The sequence below is a fragment of the Limulus polyphemus genome, unplaced genomic scaffold, assembly GCF_000517525.1.
Source record: "Limulus polyphemus unplaced genomic scaffold, Limulus_polyphemus-2.1.2 Scaffold318, whole genome shotgun sequence".
NCBI classification, from domain to species: domain Eukaryota; kingdom Metazoa; phylum Arthropoda; class Merostomata; order Xiphosura; family Limulidae; genus Limulus; species Limulus polyphemus.
This window is the reverse complement of record NW_013665928.1, coordinates 651,389-674,477: the sequence shown is the minus strand read 5'-3', so window position 1 is coordinate 674,477 and position 23,089 is coordinate 651,389. Positions and strand designations below refer to the sequence as shown.

Here is a 23,089-nt window from a genome sequence, read left to right as displayed (position 1 = left end):
AGGGAGTCTAACCCTGCCAACTGAAGCTAATCTACTTGTAAGCCCTTTCATCTGACGGCTCCAGGTCAGCGCCTGGCCCCCACGTACTCTACGCCAGCTAGGATTGGGGGTAGCAAAAAGTGTCCTATGTGGGAAGCAGCTTGGTGACATACGCAATACATGTCCGAGCCACCTTAGTTTGCTCAAGTTCACAAGCGTTCCTAAATCGAACTCTGGTCCTAGAATACGATCACGGACCGTGGAGTTTCGGATCCTCCGGTGCCAACCTATGCCCGCAAAACCACGCAAGCAACGATGATCGAACACCTGAAGACGTTCGAGATCTTCGACTCGAAAAGTCCAGGTCTCACAGCCGTAGAGAAGAACGGCTCTTACTGTGGTCCTGTACACCCGTCCTCTAAGTTTAAGAGAAATCCCTTTGTGACGCCAAAGATGTCTCAAGTCATGGAAGGTTGCTCTGGCCTTCGCGATTCTCGCATCTATTTCACGCTTCAGGTTTCCCTCCGAGCTCACGCAACTTCCCAAAATTTAACCTTGCATGTGTATGCCAGTAATTCAAGAGAAATGTCTGTTGATAGTGATGCCTTTAGTTTAAATATAACACTAGCTACATACTAAAATTATGTAATAAAATTGAATTACTTTGGAAATGTTTATTTGATTGAAAATGAAGATTATTGGTACAAAGAAGAAATAGGTTATTAGTTAGAAGCATGTAACAAATATGGATGGAATATCATGAAAAGTAATAATTGCAAAGGATTCTTCCAATCAAGTGGTGCTACAAGATATTTTAGCATTTTCAATAGTATGAAACTTATTCTAATAAACATAAAATTTTAAACTTGTACATCTTGATGAATACTATATTTTAAGTGTGTTGCTAAGGTGCAAATATTGATGTATCTATTTGAAATTCTCTGAGTGGAGATTTTGTAGTATAAAGAGTTTGTACTTATGAAAGATTATAATTTTTTCCAAAATTTAAGTATGCATGTAGCCTTAAGACATACCAAAGGTGAAGAAAAGCTTTAAATTTTTATTTTTTGTTTAGGTCTATTATTCAATTCCTTCGCATGCTCAGTTTTCTGTGGCTCAAGATGGCTCTGTGATTATGCAACAACCAAGTCAATCATCAAGTGCGGCAGTAGGAACAAGTGTGGTTATGAGCTCACAATATAGCAATACCTTTGCAACTGACTCTGGAAGGGTACAGAGTGGGCACTCTGCTTTGCTTGAAAGACTTAATGTAGCTCCTGCTATACATGTTCCAGACTTAATTACATCAATGGCCTTAGCTTCTTGTGAAAGTCCTTCAGTGTCATCAACAGTTGAAAGTAATTGTGTTCCATCTAGTGCTTCACCTTGCACACTGCTTCCTCTGACAGTTCAGAACATTAATAACAATATAGTTCCTGTTAGTAGTCAGTTTCAGCAAGGTTTTGTGACGTTACCTATTATTTCTTCTGATTCAGATTCTAGACTATCTGCTGTATCAGCAGTCCCTTTTACCACTAGTTGTGTTACTACAAATACAGTACTTACTGCTGCTTCCATTTTAAGTGATAATAATATTAATCGTGTACTAGTTGGTGTCCAGCCAATCCAACTTCCTGGTAATACAGGCAATACTTTGGTAGCAAGTGTGAAACAACCAGTGCCTGCAGGAGTTCCAGGAAGTGTGGCAGTGACAGTTGCAACACCTTCGTTGTCCGATGCAAGCTCCGATTCTTCTATTATTTATAATAACCCTGTGCAGAAAACATTTTTGACTCCCAACCAACTTCAAAGCTTACCAGATTCAAATAGCAAGAATGCAGGAGGTCCTTCTCTTCAAGGACAGACGATCCCTTTAACTTTAAAAAGCCAACATGTGAGATTGAATTTTCACTCTGTAGTTTTTCTTTACTTTAATTTAATTTAAACCTCAAAATAAGGGAATTAAACGTAGCATATATACATAAGAACTTTTTGATTGCTTATTTACATCCTTGAGCACTGATCTTTTAATGTTATTAGAATGAATTACCTCTGAAAAACTGAAAACTTTTCCTTGTTGAGTTTGAAACCAAGCTGTCAACAGAACATGTGACTCAAAATTTTGAATGTCTTTTACGCATTGCAGAACACGAGTCGCCAATGATTCTCTTGCTTTCCACTTATTCCAGCATCGGGATCTGACATTAGCTTTTCTGCCATAAGTTAGGTTTTATTGTTGGCAGTAATGATGTTAACTTTGCTACAACTTTCTTCCCGATGTAACTATTTATACCATATGACTTGATATCAGTCATATGGATGTTTAATTTGCGTAACTTAACAGTTTCTAATGAAGGTCAATCTTTTGCTTATCTTAATCGCCTTCAGAGAATGCAGAGATGGATTTGTCTGCTTTAAGTGCTGACTCTAATCTTGACAACACTTCTACTAGTCCCATTTCTTTATCTCTCTGGTGTGTTATATTTTTCAATATTAAATATATTTCCATTTTGCTTGAGGGTGTTTGTGTCATGTGAGATTATTTCAGTACTTGAATCTTTTATTCATCCCATCTTCTCCTGATACTGGGGTTATAGATGTTTTTGAAAACTAACTTTATATTCATACATTTCATATCCCCTTCTACTCTTTCTTCTCAAACTTTTGACTCACAGTTTGGTTATTAGGGGGAGAAGGGGGTCTTCCATGTGTTTTTTCAACTTTGGTCCCAGGGCTAGTTTTCTGCCCTGCATGCTATTATTTGTCTTGTTTGAAGACATAATTCTTTTGCACTATTATTAGCTATTTTTGTTTTGATTATTTTCAGTCAGCATATTTCTCCTATTACTACGTGGCTCTTGCATTCCTTTGACACTTTCACCCATCAGGCTGTGTTTTAAGGTATTTTTAAACATTACTCTCAACTCTGTACTAACAGAGACAATTGAAGACTGATCTTAGATCGTTCCCATCTATTTTGTTATCTAGATATTAGTTTCTAGTTAAAATCTCTGAGAATGTTATGAAAGTTCCATCATCCAGGTTTTTTGGAGGATGAAATGAATTTCAAAGAAGTTTATTTACATATCCTAGTTCATCTATCTTCGTTTCCTTATCTTATTTTTCAACTTGTGGAGTGGTTTGTTGATTTATTACCCCACCATTTTCAGTCTAGCTTCAGCCCTGTATGTTTTCACGTGTAGCCAAATATTTATCAAGTCTTCTGCACATGCTCAATATCATTTGTCATCATCACATGGATGATTAGAGGATCCTTATTCACTGGATGCCTGACACTGAATTGATCTTCCAGCTAGTTTTCCATTATAGGCTCTCATTTTCTTCCACCTCTTGCAGATCTGGATCTTTTCACTGACACCTCTATAATGCTAGGGTGTTGTATTAGGGAACTATTGATTTTAAGGTCTGTTGTCTTCTCAGTCATGATGTTCTCACATCGTTCTGTTGGAGCTTAGGGTTGTTCATCATGAATGTCAAGAGTTCCTGCCCTTATTACACCACCACTGTTATTTAGACAAATCGACTGTGGTGGCATATATCAAAAGGTAGGGGGAGGGGAACATGATATCACAGCCTTTGTTTTTTTGTGGTTTCTGTACTTCTTTGTCTACACTCACATCATGTCTTTCTTTGAGCTGGTATTTTATTGGTTGAGCTAACAGTTCAGTTGCCCTGTGCTTAATGAAATTGTGATGGTATGTGTCATCTTTTGATGCTTTACCAGTTTTCAGTTCCAAATTCACTTCTCTAGCAGTGGATGCTTTGAGTCTATCTTGGGAAAGTCTTTTCATTTTCATTCACAGATATTGCCCAAGATCAGTTGGTACCATTGTACAGTTCTTCTTATTGCTCCATGCTTGCCTGTTCCACCATGGTTTGCACTCACCTTGACTATCTTAGAGGGATCCTATTTTGTGGTAATTCATCCATAATGACATTTGTTGTCTACAGCTTTATAGCTGGCTGTTATGCATCCTTTTGTACTGAAGCTAGTTTCTCTTCTTTTTACATTTTTGCAGACATTCTTCTCTAGCAGTATACCATTTTTGTTGGTCTATATTTAGGATTTAGTGCCTGTAGAATTTGGTTTATAATCATTTTCCAACTCTTCAATAGCTTTTCACATTTCGTTATTGTACCTCTTTTATTATTGGGGCTTGTCTGCTTCTACTGGAGGCTACAGAGCTGCACTCTTAACCACTTTCAATTGCCTCATAATTCATTTGTCTCTGTCCGCCACACTTTTCATGTTATTTTTTGAGCTTTTTAATTATGTTTTCCATGAGTACCTAGAAATAGTCTTCAGTGGAATTTAAGTTTGATCTACTGGCTTTTCTTTCGAAACCTTTGCAACTTGGTCACACTATCATCTTTCCTTGAGATAATCACATTTTTGTTGATGTTTGTCATACTTTTTTTTTTTTACCCAAAAGTCTCTCTACACATTTCCTGATTGAGCCTTCTTACCAGAGACTTTGGCTTTGAGAGATGACATCTTCATTTTTTTTCTCCTGTTGTGTTACCTTCTCTGACTGGCCACGATTAGCCTTTCGAAGAACAATTTTTATGTTGGGTCAGGGCTGTTTGTTCTTTTATAGAATGAACAGAATCTTTTTGAGGGAATATTCAATGATTTTTTTTCATAACTTATAACTGTTCTTGTTCCATGGATTTCATTGTATACAAATTAACAAATTGGTTTGTACAGCTGATCATTCTTATTTATCACGATGTTCTGACCATCTTAAGCATCAATTTCAGGCTACCTCTCACCACATTGATCATTTGTTTGTCTATGGCCTCCTGGTCTCTGTACACTTTAGCAGACAAATTTCATGCCAACTTGGAGACAAATTTACGTATTTTTCAGTTTCAGGGCTCCTTTTTCTAACTTTGGAAGTGTACGAAAGGTGCCACCTCATGCCTGTTGATGCCTCAGCAAGCACCTTTCCAACCTTCATGTACATGTGGCATTAGAGATATAGGAAATGGGAATATCATTATCTTGGCAATAGTCCCTATCTTTAAAAATGTCTCAGTTTCAACCAGAATAGGGATCATCTACTTTTTAATATTATTTATTAATGTTTTGACGTTCCCACTGAACTGTTCTTAGGTTACTGAGTTCATCCTTTGGGACTGCTTGGTCCTTTTTTCAATTGTCTCTAAGCATCCACTAATTTGGCCAGTTGTGAGACTTGTTGATGAAGTTTGATATGGAGGAAAAGGACTACTGCTTTTGAAGTATGTATTTTCATAATAAGTGTCTTTGCTGCTTCCCCAAGAACTTTCTACTTCTGAAATAGGACATGGCATTCCTCCTACCTATTTATGTCACCAACTGTATTCCATTGGTGGCTTCACAGGTTCAATGAACCATTATCACTTACAAAACCAACCCATTTGCCTAATTTGAATTTTACATTTTTAGAACTAAAATAATTTTCAGATGGATACTTACTTCTGAAATACCCACCCACACCTACCTCCCACAACCAAAATCTCATCACAACTGCAATTTTCAATAAAATCTAAATTATGTCAGCACAGCAGAACTTGTGTAAGATCCTTTGATGCTTGCCTAATAATGCATAATGAAAGTGGAAGTTATGGGCAAATGACATGTACTCTGTAATGTGTAGAGGACATTTAAACTTTTGATCATGTTTTGTTGACTACTTGACAAGGAAAGGCTTTTAGTATTTTAGAGGTAAGTACCTATTTAAATTTAATTTTAAATCTAAAAGTATAAAATTTTCCTTCATTTTATTCTGCCATTTCAGAGTTATAGGGTTTTTCTTTAACTAAACAGATAAGTTCTCATAAATTTTTTTTTTTTTAAAGATTTACTAAAATATAACCTTGGGAAGCTCTGGATACACATGTTTCATTAATGTCAAACCCTTTCACGAGAGTATATTTTGACATCTGTTATTTTCAGTTTTTTTTTCTTTTCTGTCACAATATCAAACATACATTACTCTTTCTAAGGCATTCTCAGGAAATTTATGGTTTTTAACATGTATATATGAAGTATTGTATGTTATTATTCTTACTTGTTAATGAAATTTAATATTGAGTCAGATTGTACTTTTTAAAATTAAATGTATCCTTCTTCCATACAAATAATCAAAATAGTTTTCAGTTGAATAGTTTAATTAAAAGTTTTTTTTTTCCTTAACTTCTTGATTTTATAACTGAAACCAATTCCAAATAAGGGATAGTTAGATTTTCCATATTCTAGCTATGACAAAGCACAACTACTGTTATCAAGTAAATTCATTTTTATGCATACTGAGTGTTATGTGCCTGATATTCACATATTAATGGTATTTGAAAGCAAATATAACACTGTGTGTATTCTCAGCAGTTTGAACAATAGCTAAGTGCAGTGATGGTGCAAAGGGGGGTAGGGGGGGCAATTGCCTCCTTGGCACCACACAAAGGGGGTCCAGAGAGAGCAATTGCTCCCATGGCACGACACAAAGGGGAGGGGTTGCTGTTTGGGGATGGTCACTGATTTTCTTAAATATTAGGGGAGCCAATAAAAGAGCATTGACCCTGGCCACAGTGAATCCTTGCCTGCCTCTGGCTGAGTGATTGATAGCAAAATATGCCGGGACCTCAATGAAGATACTTCAACATTCCATGACATGAATAAAAATTGGCCAACTAGAAGCTTGTGTTATACAACCAAGTCTTTGCAGAGTGACTACAAGTCTCTTAAAGTGTTATTAAAGGTATGTGGACTTGCTTTTACACCATTAGTACGGTTGGCCATAGATCTGAACATGATAGATCATTGTTGATAACCTTGCAAGATGACTACTATAGGCTTGATGCAATTGGCAGGCCTCAACGTTCTGACTTAATCAACAGTTTAGAGCAACAATTGGAGGACTAGTCATTATGTAAAAGGTCAGAAACAGACTTCATTGTGTTGACCTTTATACCAGATAACTAATAATGCACATTTCTGTAATTCATATTTACCAAAAAGTATCTTCAATGGTGTCAAGAACATGTAAATTGGTCAAGTGACTTGTGGGCAGGCAAATGTCTTGCTCACAGATGAGTTGGACTTCAAAATGCAGCCAGATATGAGTGATGTACACATTTGGAAAGTTTCTGGGACTGATTTCATCCCAAATTTCATGGAGTGAAGACACTTATCGTGGTGATCACACATAAAGATCTGAGAAGGAATGGATAAATTGTGGCCATGCTTACCTTTATGTGTTACACACCATGGCACTTTGAATACCACATGGTATAGGTATGTAGTCTTACAACCTTTAATGTTGCCAGATGTAGGTGCAGTTTTTATGGACTTCCTTCTAGTGGATGATAATATGCTCAATTGATTAGCTACTTCTTTAGTAAATAGGGTATTGAGCAAATGTGTTGACCAGCATGCTTAGTGAATTGGATCTGAACAAACATGCATGAAATGTTGTGGGAAGAAACTGGGTTACACCTGATTCACCTTCAATAATACTGATGAACTGGAAGCAGCTCTGATGGCAAAGATGGCCTTATTTCCCCAGCAATTTATTCTAAGCATGCCACATTGATGTATGACTAGTATTAGTGTTTGTGGTGATTATATGGCTGCAAAGTATCAAATTATACACTACTCCAACAGTAAACGTTTGAATATCATATCACATGAGTGGTCATCTGATACTTATTTTGCATAGAAAGAACTTGGGTGCCATGTACATTATTTAATTATTTGCCATAGCTAGGATATACGAAAACTGATTATCCCACAATTGTTTTCAGCAGTGTATTATAATATCTTTGAGATCAAAATGTGAAAAAAAATAGCTTAAGTTCTGTAGTTATAAAAGGAATTTTGTTTTTTAAACCTTAATTACTTGAGTTGTGTTAGTGAGTGCTTTTATTGTTAATAGCACTTACAATAACATTTCAGATTGTTAAAAGAAGTATTGTTGATCACTTTTAGTCCACTTTTCAGAGGTTGAAACACTAAGTTGATAAATTTTGATTATCACATAAGCAGCTTTGCAGAAAGATAAAACATTTAGATTGTAATTGATGATTACTAATATCTTTCTGAAAAATTTAAAGTTATTGGATATTTGCTTATTATTTATACTACTTCATCAGAAAGATTTAAATTATTAGTGATATATCTGCTGTTTTTCTTTCTTTAGATACTGCAGAAGGTGCGAGAACAGATTAAAGAGTTGTTGTCTAATAAATCCCTTACTCCACATCAACATCAAATGCTACAACAGCTATTAACTCTTCAAAAAAAAATCATACTTCAAGCTCAGCTGGCACAATCACAACATCAGAATTCACCACAGCAACTACAGGTGAAGTTATAATTTCATCTTATAAAATATTAGTTTAGATTGGAAATGTTTAATAAAACAGAGACAATAATCTGTAGCTAGTTGTATTACCTTTAATACTTTGATATTGAACAACCAGTAACTTGAGACAAAGTAATTACTTTTCTGACAAACTAACATTTTGACCCAACGTTTCAAGAATGCAAGTGATACAGAACATTAACTTTTTAAATCTATTTTTCAACTTGTTATTGGATGAAAGCATGCTACAATAGCAACAGATTGATAATTTAAGTATTGAATCTACAATAAATAATACTATATGTATATAGCAGTAAAGTTTGGATAGAAACATGAACATTTCATTTTTGCTTTCTTTAAATTTTTGTACAAGTGCTTTTCATAAGGTTTGAGTTCTTTGTTTTTACCTTCTCTTTACCATTTGCTAGATATTTTTTTCTTTATTTTTAAGTTTATTTCATTTTTGTGCGAATCATAGGGAATTGATATTTTTTTGCAATTGACATAATCTGACAATCTGTTTAGGCTTTCTTGTTTTAAACATTTTAAGGTACAGTTTTCTCTCATAGCTTATAGGTGATAAAACTATTTGTACAGTATAGAGTTTAAGCAGGTGATACATATATGTGTGTGTATATATCTGGTTCAGCTTGGAACAACATCAGACACACAAGCCCAAACACCTGTTATAACTTCAGGATGTGAAGAAAAAAATGAGTTGCCAAAAACAGCACCAAAGCTGTCCACAAATCAACCTTCCAATTTAGTCAATCTTTTAAAAAAAGGCCCATCATCATCATCTGTAAGTTGTTGTTTTTTAACTCATTCCAATGAAGAGTTAGCATAATGAAATGGATTTAATGCATGTTATGCAATCTTTTCTGATGTCATACATAACACTTAGAAACATTTGGCTAACTTGCCAAAGCTCATAAAATATTGTTCTTATAGAAATTAATGTTTTTCTCATACTTTAATTCACTGAGGAAATAATCAAGTTTTCATATTGTTAAAATAACTTTTAATATATGTTTTGCTTGTATGCTCACAGATTTCCTTTGTCATATATAACTTTCTTTTTTCTTTCTAATTGTTATTTTAAAAACCTGTTTACGTTCATCGTTAATGGAAAATTCCTCTTTAGATATTTCTAGAAGTATAGGGTGGTCCTTAATAAATGCTACATTTATAATAACATCTATTAGTACATTAAGGTTAACAAGGTGTATTGTGCATTATGAGATAATAAGGCTGTAATACAAATAATTGTTTTCATCATTTCATTTCATACAGAACTTATTGTATTTGTAAGAAATTTATAAATAGTTATATATCACAGAATTTTTTGGTCATGGTACCAAACCTATATATACACTGCAAGTTGATAAAACCTTGCTTTGTAAGTATCTTTAAAGTGTTGGAATATATTTATTGTAATTACAAGAATAATTAAATTGAAAAAATGATTAGCCTAAATGTTTTTGGTAGGTGAACTGATGCTAGAAGTAATGGGGCATATACAAGTTTATCATAAAAAAAGAATGTTTGCTAATTTATACATTGTATACCATATGTAGGATAAGCTCAGCTAGTAAATAATAAAAGTTAACATCGAGGGATAAAAATGTTTTCCAATTTGTATCATTAGAATGACGGGTACTGACTTCAATAGATACCATCGTTTTTCTTTTAGATTAAGTCTGCATTGTGGTACAGTAGGTATTCTCAAACTGGGGGTTGTGGGAGACTTCAAAGAGGGTTTGTAAAAGAATTGAAAAAGTGAAACAGATCTCTCAAAGAGTTGCTTTATCATCTCAAACTCTTGAAATGTTTGGAAATAATTTAATTTTTCTTTTTTTTTCTAATCAGTTTTTGATTTTAATGCAAATCTACACAAGGGGTATCTGTGCATAGTAATCTCTAATTTTAAACTGATAAGACCAGAAGGAACATACACTGTTAATTCTTGGGCTATTATTTGGCTGATTGAATAGTGTGATTTGACTATCACACTTATATTGCATCTATGACCCCAAAGTACAGAGCACTTTTGTTTTTTGGGGCAATGAAATTCAAAAACTGAATCCTCTGATTCATGGTCTGGGCATGCTAATCAACGAGGACATGCCTTGCCCTTCTTATTAGTATTCTACGTGCTTTGGGATTGACTGTTTTAAAGCTATGGAATAATTTAAGAATAAGATGTGCGTATTATTGTAGCTGACCAAAATGGGTCCCAGCCTGTAAATGTTTTTTGTGGGAGTATTGAAATTCAAATTTATATTTGTTTGTGAAAATTTCATGTAGGTTAGGATGTTTGGATTATTATATAATAATGTTTTTGCCATAGATATTTCATCCTTTTTTAAATAAATCCACATTATTTGTGTATTAAAACAGTCTTTTTTTCACAGTTTTTGCAATATTTTCTTAAACATTGTTTTAAAGAAATTATAGGATAATTTGTTTATGTATTATTTTATGAATGAGCTTTATTTTTAGAATGACCACAAATGGAAGGATAATCACAATAATGTATATAAGTTAATTTTAATTGTTGCTGCACAAATAACAGGGTAGACATTTTAGCATTACTTACAAAAGTTATGCTGGAAAAAACATGTAATGGTAATTTAATTACAACTATAAAAAGGTACCTCTCCTGATTGTTACCTGTTATTCCTATTAAGTTAATACAAGAACAACAACCTAGTCACATAACACAGTATACTTTCAGAAACAAAAGTCAACAAAGTGAGCAGTTTATACCTATTGTGTGTTTTAATACATACTTTTCGACCTTGTAATTATGAGAGGATCCTCAAAGACTTACCTGATTTTCAGCGGTCTAAAACTTGTAGCAAGAAAAAACCACAGAATGTGTAAAAAAAAGAAAAACTATACCTGTAAAAGAGCAGTCATTATTAAGTTAAATTATTAAATAAGTATTAAAATAGTAAAACTGCATAGTTTTCTGTAGCTGAAAAACTAGACAATTCAAGTGTTACACTATTCTCTGATCCTGTTGTAAAATTTGATTATTCTGTAACTGTTTCCTTTTCTTTATGTGTTACATGATACCTTAGCTTTTGAATGCATTTGTGTTGTCTCATCTCATCATATTGATTATGTTATTTTTTGTTACCTTATTTTGCATTACTACAAAAGAGCCTTATACTATTTAAGTAGCTAACATAGTGTATAACATTGTATTTTACACACCTGGTACCTGCTTTGGACTTGATTTTCTGTTTTCCACCATATTTATTTGTTTTCTTGCAAATATTCGTTACTTATTCTATAATGATTGTCAACCCTGACATAGGTAGAAGTTTATGTTTTACTAGTATAGTGTCCACTTCATTTACTTAGTATTTAACATTGTTGTATGTTAAACCTTCTTTTCTTGTTTTTACTTTTGATTCATGTTATATACGTTTTAAGTATCATAAAAAATTTAATTGAACATTTTACAAACAAAAAAAAAGTTCAGGTATTATAAAATAATTTAGCATTGTATAAATTTGTATTCCAACTTAAAATGTACCAAGTTTAATCACATGAATTAAGTGTTTTCATAGCAAATAATGCACTGAATTTGTCTATAATATCAATATAGTAAGGTATTTTGTAGTAATAGATGATTGACATATTTTTAATGCAGCCTACACTCAGGATAATTGCTCCTGCATTGCCAAATGTCTCATCTACAGTTCAAGCACAACCATCAAATATTTCCAGTGTTAATGTGCCAACTCAGGTTAGGGTAAGTAGACATTGTTCTCAAGAAAGTGATTTGTTAACAAACAGTCATGCAATAGTATATTTTTTTTCTTTGCTTCTGTTTTATTTGTATTGTTATTAGTGGATTTATTTTTTAGTTGGAGATAGGTCAAATAAATTTATGTTTTAATTATAATTAATATAATTGTAAACTCTTAAAGAGTTGCCTATATAAAGCAGACCTCCAGTGTATTGTTATCTAAAAGAAAGCATAAACTAAGAAGTGTATAAAAATGAATCAAATACATCATTAAAGCTTAAAAGTGCAACATTTATTTTTCCATTACACATTATTTAATTTTTGATATACTATTTTACAGAAAAATATTTTGATCATTTTTCTTTTGGTTACAAGTGATTACCAGAGACCAACTGGCCCAGTAAACTAATAACATTTTTAATACATAGATATAGATGACTGAATTTAAAAAAAGATGTAAATTTTATTTTCATTTGTCCACATTGGATGTTGTAAAATCACTATGATTTCCTCCCAGAAGTAATTTCTGTACCTTTATTTTTCTTTCACAATTCTTAGACATGAATATTTATGAGGTTTTTAGGTCATTTTTAACTCACTATATAGTAATCTAAATTAATTTAGGTGTGTGAATAATATTATGGTATTGTTCCTAATTTATTATTGGATATTATGAAGCAGATCAGCTGTGTATTAATTATATTACAGATGTCTTTTCACCAAAGGAGGTTACTATATGTTGAGTTAGAGAGGACTCAAAAACCCATAGATATTATATATACATTACCATCATAAAAGGCTTAAATGTATTTCTTTGGTTTGCTGACTCAAGCTGTGCTAATGAACCTTGAATAGACAAAACTACAGTCCACAGCAGAGGATGGGTTCAACAAAACGAAGAATGTATTAGGCCTCTACATCATAGAGTATATTTTCAATTTTATCTTTGGTAAAAAGAAATCTGAAATATAATCTTAGATATGAATGCTTATCTGAGTGTCTAAGGTGACCTGAATAGATGCTGTAGTATTCCCATCACTGTTAATGGTCTTATGCACATCATGTAATGTACTCAAGCACTGAAGCTATTTCACATATTGTTTTTTACATACTTCCAGCAACCTTTAGTCTCTCCTCTTTTTCAAATTCAACGAATTCATATCATAGGACCTTGTACACAGTTTGACATTGCTGTTCTACCTATATGTATTTATAGAGTATGCAAAGTTCACCATGTCATATGTTCGAATACTTCTGATAGTGTAGTGTATATATTTACGTGTAGTTTAAAAACATATATGTTTTCATTATAAATTAATAATTTTATTATAATTGTGTCATTCCATATATCGTAATACACTGAGTTTGGTTTAATTGTAAGATTTTTGTACTTACTGGTTATTGTAATAAACATTTGCATTGTATAATAGCTAGATTATTATATTCATTGGTTTTATTAAGCCCAGCTTGATCTACATAAAATATAAAAAAATTTAATATGCTTCTCCCCTTTTTTTTTTCCATGATATAATATATTCTTTATGCTATAGTTTTGGAAAGAAACTTGTTCTCTTTTTGTTTTATAGCACACATCTTAATTTACTTTAACAATTTTAGAACTTGGTGTATAACCCTTTGCAAAACCAAAGAACTTGACTTTTTTGCTATCCAGTATACTAATTCTTATCTAAAATACTTTCTATAAACTTTTCTTAGGTTGCCATATTAGAAAGCTTGTCTCCTTGTGTATTGGAATGTTTCTTTTTACTAACAAGATTAAGTAATATTATATGTAGCCAAACCTCTTTATGTTGGGATTTAGTCTGATGAATAAAAAAAATTATAACTTTTTTTTTTAGAACAAAAAAGAATCTAGTTTTGATACTTTAAAGAAGAAAATTCACCCCATTCTTCATCGGCATTTTATGTGTATGTTAAATTACAGAAGATTATGCATGTATAGATGAATACCAGAAATAAAATTCATATTGTTAACTTTATAGATTGGGAATCAGATAATAACCTTGGCTCCTCAGCAGTGTCAGGCCGTCCAGACGTTTCAGCAGACAACAAAAGGAATAACACCAGAACAACAAGCCTTTTTAAAAGTATACAGTATTTGTTGAATTGATTATTACAGTTAGTGACTAAACAAAATTTTAATTTATTTTACTTTTATTATTTGTACATTTAAAATTTTTGTAATATGTTAGTTGTGGCAGAATTTCCTTCTTTATTATGAAATTATTGGCTACTTGAAAAATTCACATTTATATACATTTGTTAAAACATTTCTTACTGTGGTCATTTAAAGGTGCATCAAACTTATAGTAAGCCAGATTGAATGCTGATAGAAAATTAGTAGTAGCCTAATAATTAAGTAAGCCAAAAGTTACATAGTACATACCACTGGCAGCATAAGGAATTAAAGATTTTAATGATCACATGCTACTTGATTATATGCACTATTTTTGTGGGCCACTTTTTGACTTATTTGTGCAATAATGTATAATTATGTTTTTCAAATAGTTCAATAATGTGTGTTCAGAAAGAACCATGAACATAACTGGCATTTATTCATTTAATAATATGTACAAAAAGTATGCTGAAAGACTTTGGTTACAAGATTTTGTAAATATGTGCTTTCCTAAAAAAGTGAAACAAATGAAGTTATGATTGGCAGAACCTCATAGTATTATGTCTGGATCAATTATATCTCAGAAGTTTGTTTGATGCCAATTTAGATAACCATAACATATTCATACACACTGAGAGTTTATTATTGTTTGTCTGGCATGATGTTGATGTAGCCTATGGTTGCATAGAGAAATTATGAGACAGCTATACAGTTGATTCACAAGTGTTCAGTTACTGCTGTATTTATTTCATCACTACTTTATCCATTATTCACAATGGAAAATGGAAGGAATTTTGTTTTCAGAAAAATGAAAAATTGATAGCAACTTTAGAGTATTTGACATGAACTATGATTTACTTAGTTTTCAAGGGTTTGAGTAATTTAAATAATTGTTTAGCTAAGAAAATTTTTAAATAGTGTATCTTTTTTTAATAAATGATCCTATAAAAATAAAACATAATGATATTAGCCATTCAAGTTCATAATTTCTTAGAATTAATATATTTCATGAGCAATAACAAAATACAGAAGAGGAAAACATCCATTATAAAAAGTTTGTCTGTAATTAATCATCTTAATTGTTGGAGGTATTTGTGATTGATTGTTGTTAAATAGTAGAATCATTAGCTATCTTGAGTTCAGTGTAACATATAGAAAATAATTTTTAATGACAGCAGCAACAAAATCAACAAGCCTTAGTTCTGAAGCTCCAAAACCAGAATCTCCAAACACAAATGTCTCAAACAGATTCTTCATCCAGTCAGCTTACAACAGTTGTAAGCATGGCCAACCAGTCAGTTGCCTTACAAAAGATTATCCAGATACAAGTGTGTAATTTTTTATTGTTTTGTATAAAAAATATTTCTTGAAAAGAAAGCATATTAGAAAAAAAATTTTAAAACATTCATGAAAACTGAAATTTTATTTTTACTAGTAAAGCAATAAATTTTAAAAATGAGGTAGCTTTAAGCCATATTGTGTAGAATGCATTGTAATTCTTAGCATAACTTCCGAACTTCTTACTATGTTAGATATTTAAAAAAATAAAAATGAAGACTTAAAGAACTACTGCAAATTAATTGTAAATGATTAAGTTGTGTTATTTTCAGTCAAATGTGACTGGGCCTAGAGTTTGTCTATTAAAGGTGATTTTTGGGTATATATATATATAGCAAGTTGCAAAGATTTTTTTGCATATCTATCATAGTTAATTGTTTTCTATGTTAAAATTCATTTTTATTTCCTTTGCAAGCTTTCAGCTCTCTTACTGGAGTCTTCATCAGACAACAATATATTGAGCAATACAAATCATTTATCTGTGAAACGCTGCTTTAAAATAGGAAATAATTGTAACAATAATTGACATGTGGTATTAAAATTATTAACCATATAAAATTACGATGAATACAAAATTAACAGTCAAAGATTTAAGCTTTTACATAAACTGAATAATCAAAAACCTCAATCTTTGTAACTGTATAACAGTATAAAGATCTTATATACACTGTTGCTTAACAGTATTCAAGATAAATCAATTACTTGAATATAATGAACATAAAGAAAATACAATTATATGTATTCTCAAGAAACATAAATTGTTCATACTTCAAATAATACATTGTTATTATGATTATTGCCTAGATAACTGTTTTAACCCTATCAGGACAATCTGCTTCCATCAGAAGAAAATTATATAACTCTCGTGAAATGTCTTTCAAAAATAAAACTAGTGGATGAAATTGTTTGAAATTTGGCAAGAACATTCCTAAAAGTATGTAGTTTAAGAAAAATAAAATATTTGAATTGTATTTTTTCTATTATTTGTGATGAAAATTCATTATATCATGTACTTATTTGCACCCTGACTCTGAATAGTTCACGTGCAAATACTATTTTTTATGTTATAGTTTTCACATTTCATTTTTCATAATCTCTAGGAGTTAGAACGTCATAAATGAATATCAACAGTTTTTTTAAGATAAATTTTTATAATTTATTTTCCATGTTCTCTACTATATCACAAACTCTGTCTATTATCATTAATATACGGTGCAATGAAATATTGAAAATTAACAAATGGAAATATGTACATGCTTTTCAACTCTTTATAGAAATTCACTAACATAGTCTTATTTTTCTCATAAACATAATTTCACATCTTTTTACTTATAGTTTATTTTTAATTTACGATTCAAATTCTCTGTCCTTTATTATTTATGCTGATACTCAACTGATGCCTGTGGGGCTTTGTGAAGTTTTTGTCAGCAGGCTTCAGGGAGACACGGTTTGTCAAAACAAGATAGTGCTTGTACCTATTATTTTTAAAACACAAATAATACATAATTAACTAAAGTATAAAAGTAAGACCTAAATATGATTTAACTGTCTCTAACTATAGCATATTTAAGTAAGAAACCATTGTAAGTGCTATAGTCGATCAAGCAGACAACAGCACTACAGACAGTTTCATCTACTTCAATAAGAAAACTACGTGTCAATTTCAAATTAAGCATTGGTGGACTACTGTGTCAACTGAACTTTTTCTAACAACTATATACATTTGTGTCCAGTAACTACATGTACATTGTACATCCCTCGCCAAAGTATAGAAGGTGGGCGTGACACCTGTCAAAGGTTGGCAAAATTTATTTCTGCTTCCCAGTGAATGCAGCTATAAGACTTTGTACTTGAAAAAACTCTGAGCCATTCTATGAGCTGCTATGCTGTGGCTTAAAATTGTACTGAACTGATAGGGTTAAAGGAGTGTTCCACAGATAAATGAATTTGTATTGCTCAATACATTGTTGCCTGGTGAAGGCTCTAGTAAGAGGGCTGAAAGCTTGCAAACAAAATAAAAGTATTTTAGCATAGAGAACAGTCCTTGTATAATTTTACATATTAATTTACTTACGTTATAAGTCTTAAAAACCTACCAATGTTTCTTCCCTACTTTGTATACGAAATAGATTAATTTTATATCAGAATGTAATACTGCTTGTTTTGTACTTTGCAGAACTTCAAAAGTCAAGTTAAAATATGACAACTTTTATCCTTTAAAAGTTTTCATATATTTGGCAGTTATTTGTCATTCTTTAATGTTCCTTCAATAATTTAGTGCTAATTTTTTTCTAGATGTGTGCACCATGTGTGATGCTACATTTTTATATGTAAGCTAATACCTAACTTTTTTATAGTTTTTCTCTGCACACAATCTTAAAGGTATTTACAAAACTTGTGTACAATATATTTTAGCAGATATAATAAGTTTTTATTTTCACACATATAATTAACTTCAAGATAAGAAAGATGGTTGATTTTAAATAAGGCTCTGTATGTCTCATTTTACATTTATTTTATTTTGCTTTAGACTTTAGCCAAACCACCTGTGTCAAGTGTTTCCAAGACAGCCTTGTAAGTTGAACTTGTATAATATTTAAAATTGAATAAAATTGGCATAAAACAAAACAAATTTAAAATTTCTGAGAAAATATCTCCACATGCAAAATTGCATTATTCCTTGTGTGTCTGCCTAAAAGATTTGTATGCCACTAGTCTTGAACAAACTCCCACCTAAATTCATGTAATTAATGTGCTGGTGCATCATGTTATCATGCAATGATAGCTTTCCACTTATAGGAGTGTAACACAAACTCCATGCGTCCTTGATTTTAAGCCTCCTTTCTCCTTCTCTCAAGATTTGTTTTGGAGGCTTGACCATGTTGGCAACGTTGAGCATCCCACTTCGGCCCACTGACTAGATTTCCATTACTTCTCTGTCACACTGGTGGTGGTGGTGGGGGGGTATCTCTGAATGATTATATGCCCCAGGGCATGTGAGCCCAGGGGGAGCATTCACTCTCTTTATGTCCTTTATCTTCTTGTCATCTGCTGGGCGTTTTCCCATTTCCTCCCTCTTCTTTTGGATTGGTTGATCAGGATCTACTCTGTTTATTCCCTGATCATTCCTTATTTCAACCATCAAAGGGGTAGTCATTCCAGGACCCTTTGCTTCTATGCTTTGGACCTACTATATTGTTTTTTTCCCATTGGGTTTGTCTATTGACTAGTCATATGCCTAGGACTCTGAACTTGGTAGTGTTTCACCTCTCTTGCCCTAACAGGGTTCTACCCATGATGTTGTCTCTCTACCCTCTGATTTTGTTGGGTTCACTTTCAGTTAGATACTACTCCCCACTCCAAACTACCCCTCTCTAGTCTCCAGTTCCTCATCCTCCGGCCACATCTGCCAATACTTTCAACCAGGACTGGTCTCCCACTTTTCTGTATACATATCTTCCTCCTTGTCTCCTACCTCCTGTTCCTACTTTGGTACTTGACACTCCTTGTCTGGTTCTATTGATAACACTTCTTTGGCAGGCTCAGCCTTGCTTTCTTTCTTTCCTTCATTTGGCATCTGGGCTCCCTTTTCCTCTGCCCCATTCCCACTCTCTTTCTCCTACCATGTCTCCTTCATTTTCACATGTTGGATTTTTCCTGTCCATTCCTCGCAGGGGTTAACTCTCCAGTCATATTTCTTTTTTTTTCTGTTCCTGTCATCCTTCACCTCTGTCTATCAATTGTGTTGGTTTTTTTTGGCATTGGTTTATCTGTCTTCTCTCTTCCTGTGGCTTACCTTTTTGCTTTTTTCACTTGGTTGTTTGATCATGGATTTCCAGTTTTCTACTCTTACTGGTTTTTAGGCAGTTTTATCTCATTCATTTTGCATTTCCACTTACTTTTTGGATTTCTTCTCATGTCCTTTCTACTTTATTCTGATTCTTCCTTCTTCACTGACCTTCTTGTTTTAACCCCACACATAATTGGGACTTTGTTGCAGTTTTCACACACTTCCATTGGTTCGAATAGAGCCATTGACTTCATGTTTATTGTTTCACCTTTTTTTCTACTTCGTACTAATTATCATCATCATTTGAATGTCTATGCCTTCATTGCTTCCTGAAATCTCTTTCACTGTACTTCTTCCCACTATCCTGATCAGAACTTTCTTTTTACCACTTTGGTTGCTCAGGTGGGTGATTGTTTTTTTGCATTTTGTTGCATCAGATTTGTCAACTGTCTCGCTTTTTACATCTCGTTCTCACTGGCCCTTGGACATGACCATTCAGGCTGGGATGTGGATGGATCCACACATCTCTGTTTCCCTTTATCTTCATCAGCCAGCACTTTCTCCTTCTGCAGAGTTTCGATTCATTCCAGTCACTGTTCTTCATTACGTCTGCACACTGTTTTTGAGAAGGGTAAGTACATTTTCCTTTTCAGGGCCATTTTCCCATTTCTTGGATCCCATCAGGTGGCTGATGTTGTATCCCATGGTGGAAAGTGTGCAACCTGTGCACTCTGGCTTTTCTACATGTGCAAGATGGGTGTTCTACAAGACCACTAGAGGTATTCTCATGGTGTGCAATTTTACTAACTTATGCTATCTTGACAATACCATTTCCATGGACTATCATAGAAGCAGCCAGCACAAGGGAAGTAATTGATCACTTCTTTGGCTCGTGCTTGCTTGCTTTTAAAAGTAAGGTTTCGTGGTCACCCATTCCAGTAAAAGACCTTTCTTATATGTGGTCCAATGGAAACTGTTGCCAATGCATATTACCCCTCCCTCTTCAAGTGAAACACAGTAGAGCCCTTGCCATTTACCAGTTCGTAGCTGCTGTGGTGGTTGATCTTGAAGAATCTTCACCAGTTGAGTTCTGTGCAATACAGTGAGAAATAAGGCAGTGATGACACTGTCAGTGTAGTGTGGATCACCTTTCACGCAGCTAATATGCTCTCTTTCTGCAGCCAGAGCCTGTTCAGTAGTCGAGATGACCATACACCCTGTGGTCAGATCATGCCCTCGCCATACTATACATATTGGCTGGCCAACTATTTGTGTGCAGGTGCTCGGTTGGTCATGATCACATTCCACTCATCCCTATGTCACTTTGGACTCTTTTACTTTTCCCTCCTTTATACCTTTGGCGAAGAGTATACCCTGGTCAAAATGAGATTCAGTCTCCCATGGGTGTGCCGCTATGAATCTCCTACTCCATGGGCTTTCCCTTTGGTCACTTTCTGAAGGGAGCTCATCTAAATTTAAAATTTGCACTGGCCCCTCCACCACTTCAGTGTGAGATTCTAGCAGTTCTGCATGTAGAGGTGAGGCATTGTCTCAGAAGTTAACATTTTCATAATCAGAAATTTTATTTTCAAAAGATACTCATCTCCACACACACATTCCAGCCTGACCTCCTCACTTCCAGCACATTTTTTTCTTGCCTCGTCTAAGAATGAAGTTATTTCAAGTGCTTAGGGGGAATTACTGCTAATGGAGGTGGTGTAACTCTTCTTTGGGGGAAAGGATTATTTTTACATGATGATGTCATCATGCACCAGTGAAGTTCACGTTAAACACATCAATGTAGGTATTTTTAAAAGAAGGCATCATTGGCCAATGTTATTAAAAATTTTAATTTCTTGGACACAGGATAAAGCTGTTCTTGAAGTGTTAACGTTTTCTTTTTTAAACAGATTTCAACAAGAGCTGACACGTGACCATGAGGCAGTGGCAAAGCCAAATACTAAAAAACCATTTAGTTCTATAGAAGATTCATATAAGAGGCTTCTGTGTTATCATGTTTACAATAGCAAAATTCCAGGAAAAGAGGAGCTTCAGAAAGGTAATCCTTATAAACGTTATTATTTTTAATCATGAAGAAATTGTTTTTGAATTAGTCAAAAATATTTTGATTATTGTTTACAAGAGATGCCAGGCTGTTCATGACACCAAGTGGTTGTCGTAATAACTGAAGATAACTACTGAAAATAAAAAACAACAAAAATGTGCATTGCACTTTGGGACCATGTGTATCTGTTACAATTGACAATCAAATCCCGTTATTTGTTTAGGGTAGCCCAAGAATTGTCAGTGGGTGCTGTTCACTAGTTGCCTTCCCACTAGCCTGTCAATTTGAAAGATATGGCTAGTGCATGTAGACCTGGTGTAGTTTTGTGTGAATATCCAAGGTAAACCAAACAAGATATGTCATTGCATGACGTAACATAAAAGGAATAATGAGAGAAATATTTAGTGGCAAGTTTTCAAAGTATCGGCTTAACCTTTTTACTATGGGCATCCTTTTGTGTGCAAGTCACAAGGTTTTAATGAGTTATATTCAAAATTTAATTAAAGTACTTTATTATCAGGGTATACAAATAAACTTGACATCACAATGTAGCTAATCATTACATTTTGGACTTCTCAGATGGGTGGCAAATAAATTAGAGAAGAGGGGATACCCAGAGAGCAAATGTCACAATTCTCATACAAGGGGAAACTGAGCATTTTTTAAATATTGCCTTATAAAATTGAGAACATAAAACATTTATACAATTAAAATTTGGATCTAAATTACTGATTATAATGTTGTAATCACTCAGGATAAGCATAGTTTTTATAGCCTTCAATCTTATTTTGTTACAGAGCCACAAACTAGAAAATCAGACCCTTCTTGCTATGCCCACTTGTCACATCCCCTTTCAGAAATTGGCAATTGTTCTCTCTGACGTTTAATATTATATTATTTATAACCAACAGAAAGATAAAGCTCTAATCTATCAAATGACATATTATAATACATTGTTTTCTGTATAGAGAATTGTGTATTTCACTTTCAGTGGGAAACACATCAACAAGCTAAGCTGAGTTTTTAATGACTTTTGTCACGTAATTAGAAAGCCAGAAAAATTGTGATAGTTATGGGACATTGTCTGTTTTTTACATGTGATTACTCTGTGTTCTTTGGTGCATTATTAAATAAAATAATAGTAGTAAATAGTAGTGCAATAGTACCATTAGTATAAAAAAAAAACGTAGGGTTAAGCATCATCAACAGTTGACAGCAAAAACAAAAACCCAGGCAAGTATTGTATTTTTTTTGTATTCTTTATTTATTATTATAAAAGTAACTAAAATGTAAAAATTATAAATTATTTAGGTTAGATATGGCTAGATTAGGTGAAATGAAGAATAATATCAATAATAATAATGAAATTATCACAAGTAGCCTGTGTGTTATGTAATTCAATAGGGTAATGTGAGCTAAAGGTGATTTACAACTTTTGTGGCAGGAATATTAGTTGGGCACAGTTGAAAGGACAATAAAATTTAAGTAGAAACAGATGTATACTGTTACAAGTTTAAAACTATTTAAGATAACCAATGTAGTTTCATGTTACAAATTTGAAGTCATTCAAGAAAGATAAAAAAGGTAACTTAGATTTATTTCAAATATTTTTTGGTATTGAGTTAGAGTAGATAAAATATAAAAATTTAAT

The 23,089-nt window shown here is 33.0% G+C and overlaps 1 protein-coding gene across 4 annotated transcripts in view; it reads left to right on the top strand.

Annotated features, from left to right (window-relative positions):
- LOC106457340 (mucin-6-like) overlaps positions 1 to 23,089 on the top strand; it is a 96,547-nt gene that overhangs the window by 30,793 nt on the left and 42,665 nt on the right. For 3 of the 4 annotated variants that reach the window (XR_002610139.1, XM_013916742.2, XM_022383217.1), the window contains 8 exons: positions 1,055 to 1,873; positions 8,181 to 8,345; positions 8,995 to 9,147; positions 12,010 to 12,111; positions 14,112 to 14,216; positions 15,421 to 15,573; positions 18,114 to 18,157; positions 21,284 to 21,432. Coding sequence is in view for 3 of the 4 variants with exons in the window: in XM_013916742.2 (XP_013772196.1) it covers positions 1,055 to 1,873; positions 8,181 to 8,345; positions 8,995 to 9,147; positions 12,010 to 12,111; positions 14,112 to 14,216; positions 15,421 to 15,573; positions 18,114 to 18,157; positions 21,284 to 21,432 (1,690 nt within the window). In the remaining variant the exon portion in view is untranslated. The remainder of the gene's footprint in view (positions 1 to 1,054; positions 1,874 to 8,180; positions 8,346 to 8,994; positions 9,148 to 12,009; positions 12,112 to 14,111; positions 14,217 to 15,420; positions 15,574 to 18,113; positions 18,158 to 21,283; positions 21,433 to 23,089) is intronic. The other variant, XM_022383218.1, reaches the window with a different exon arrangement.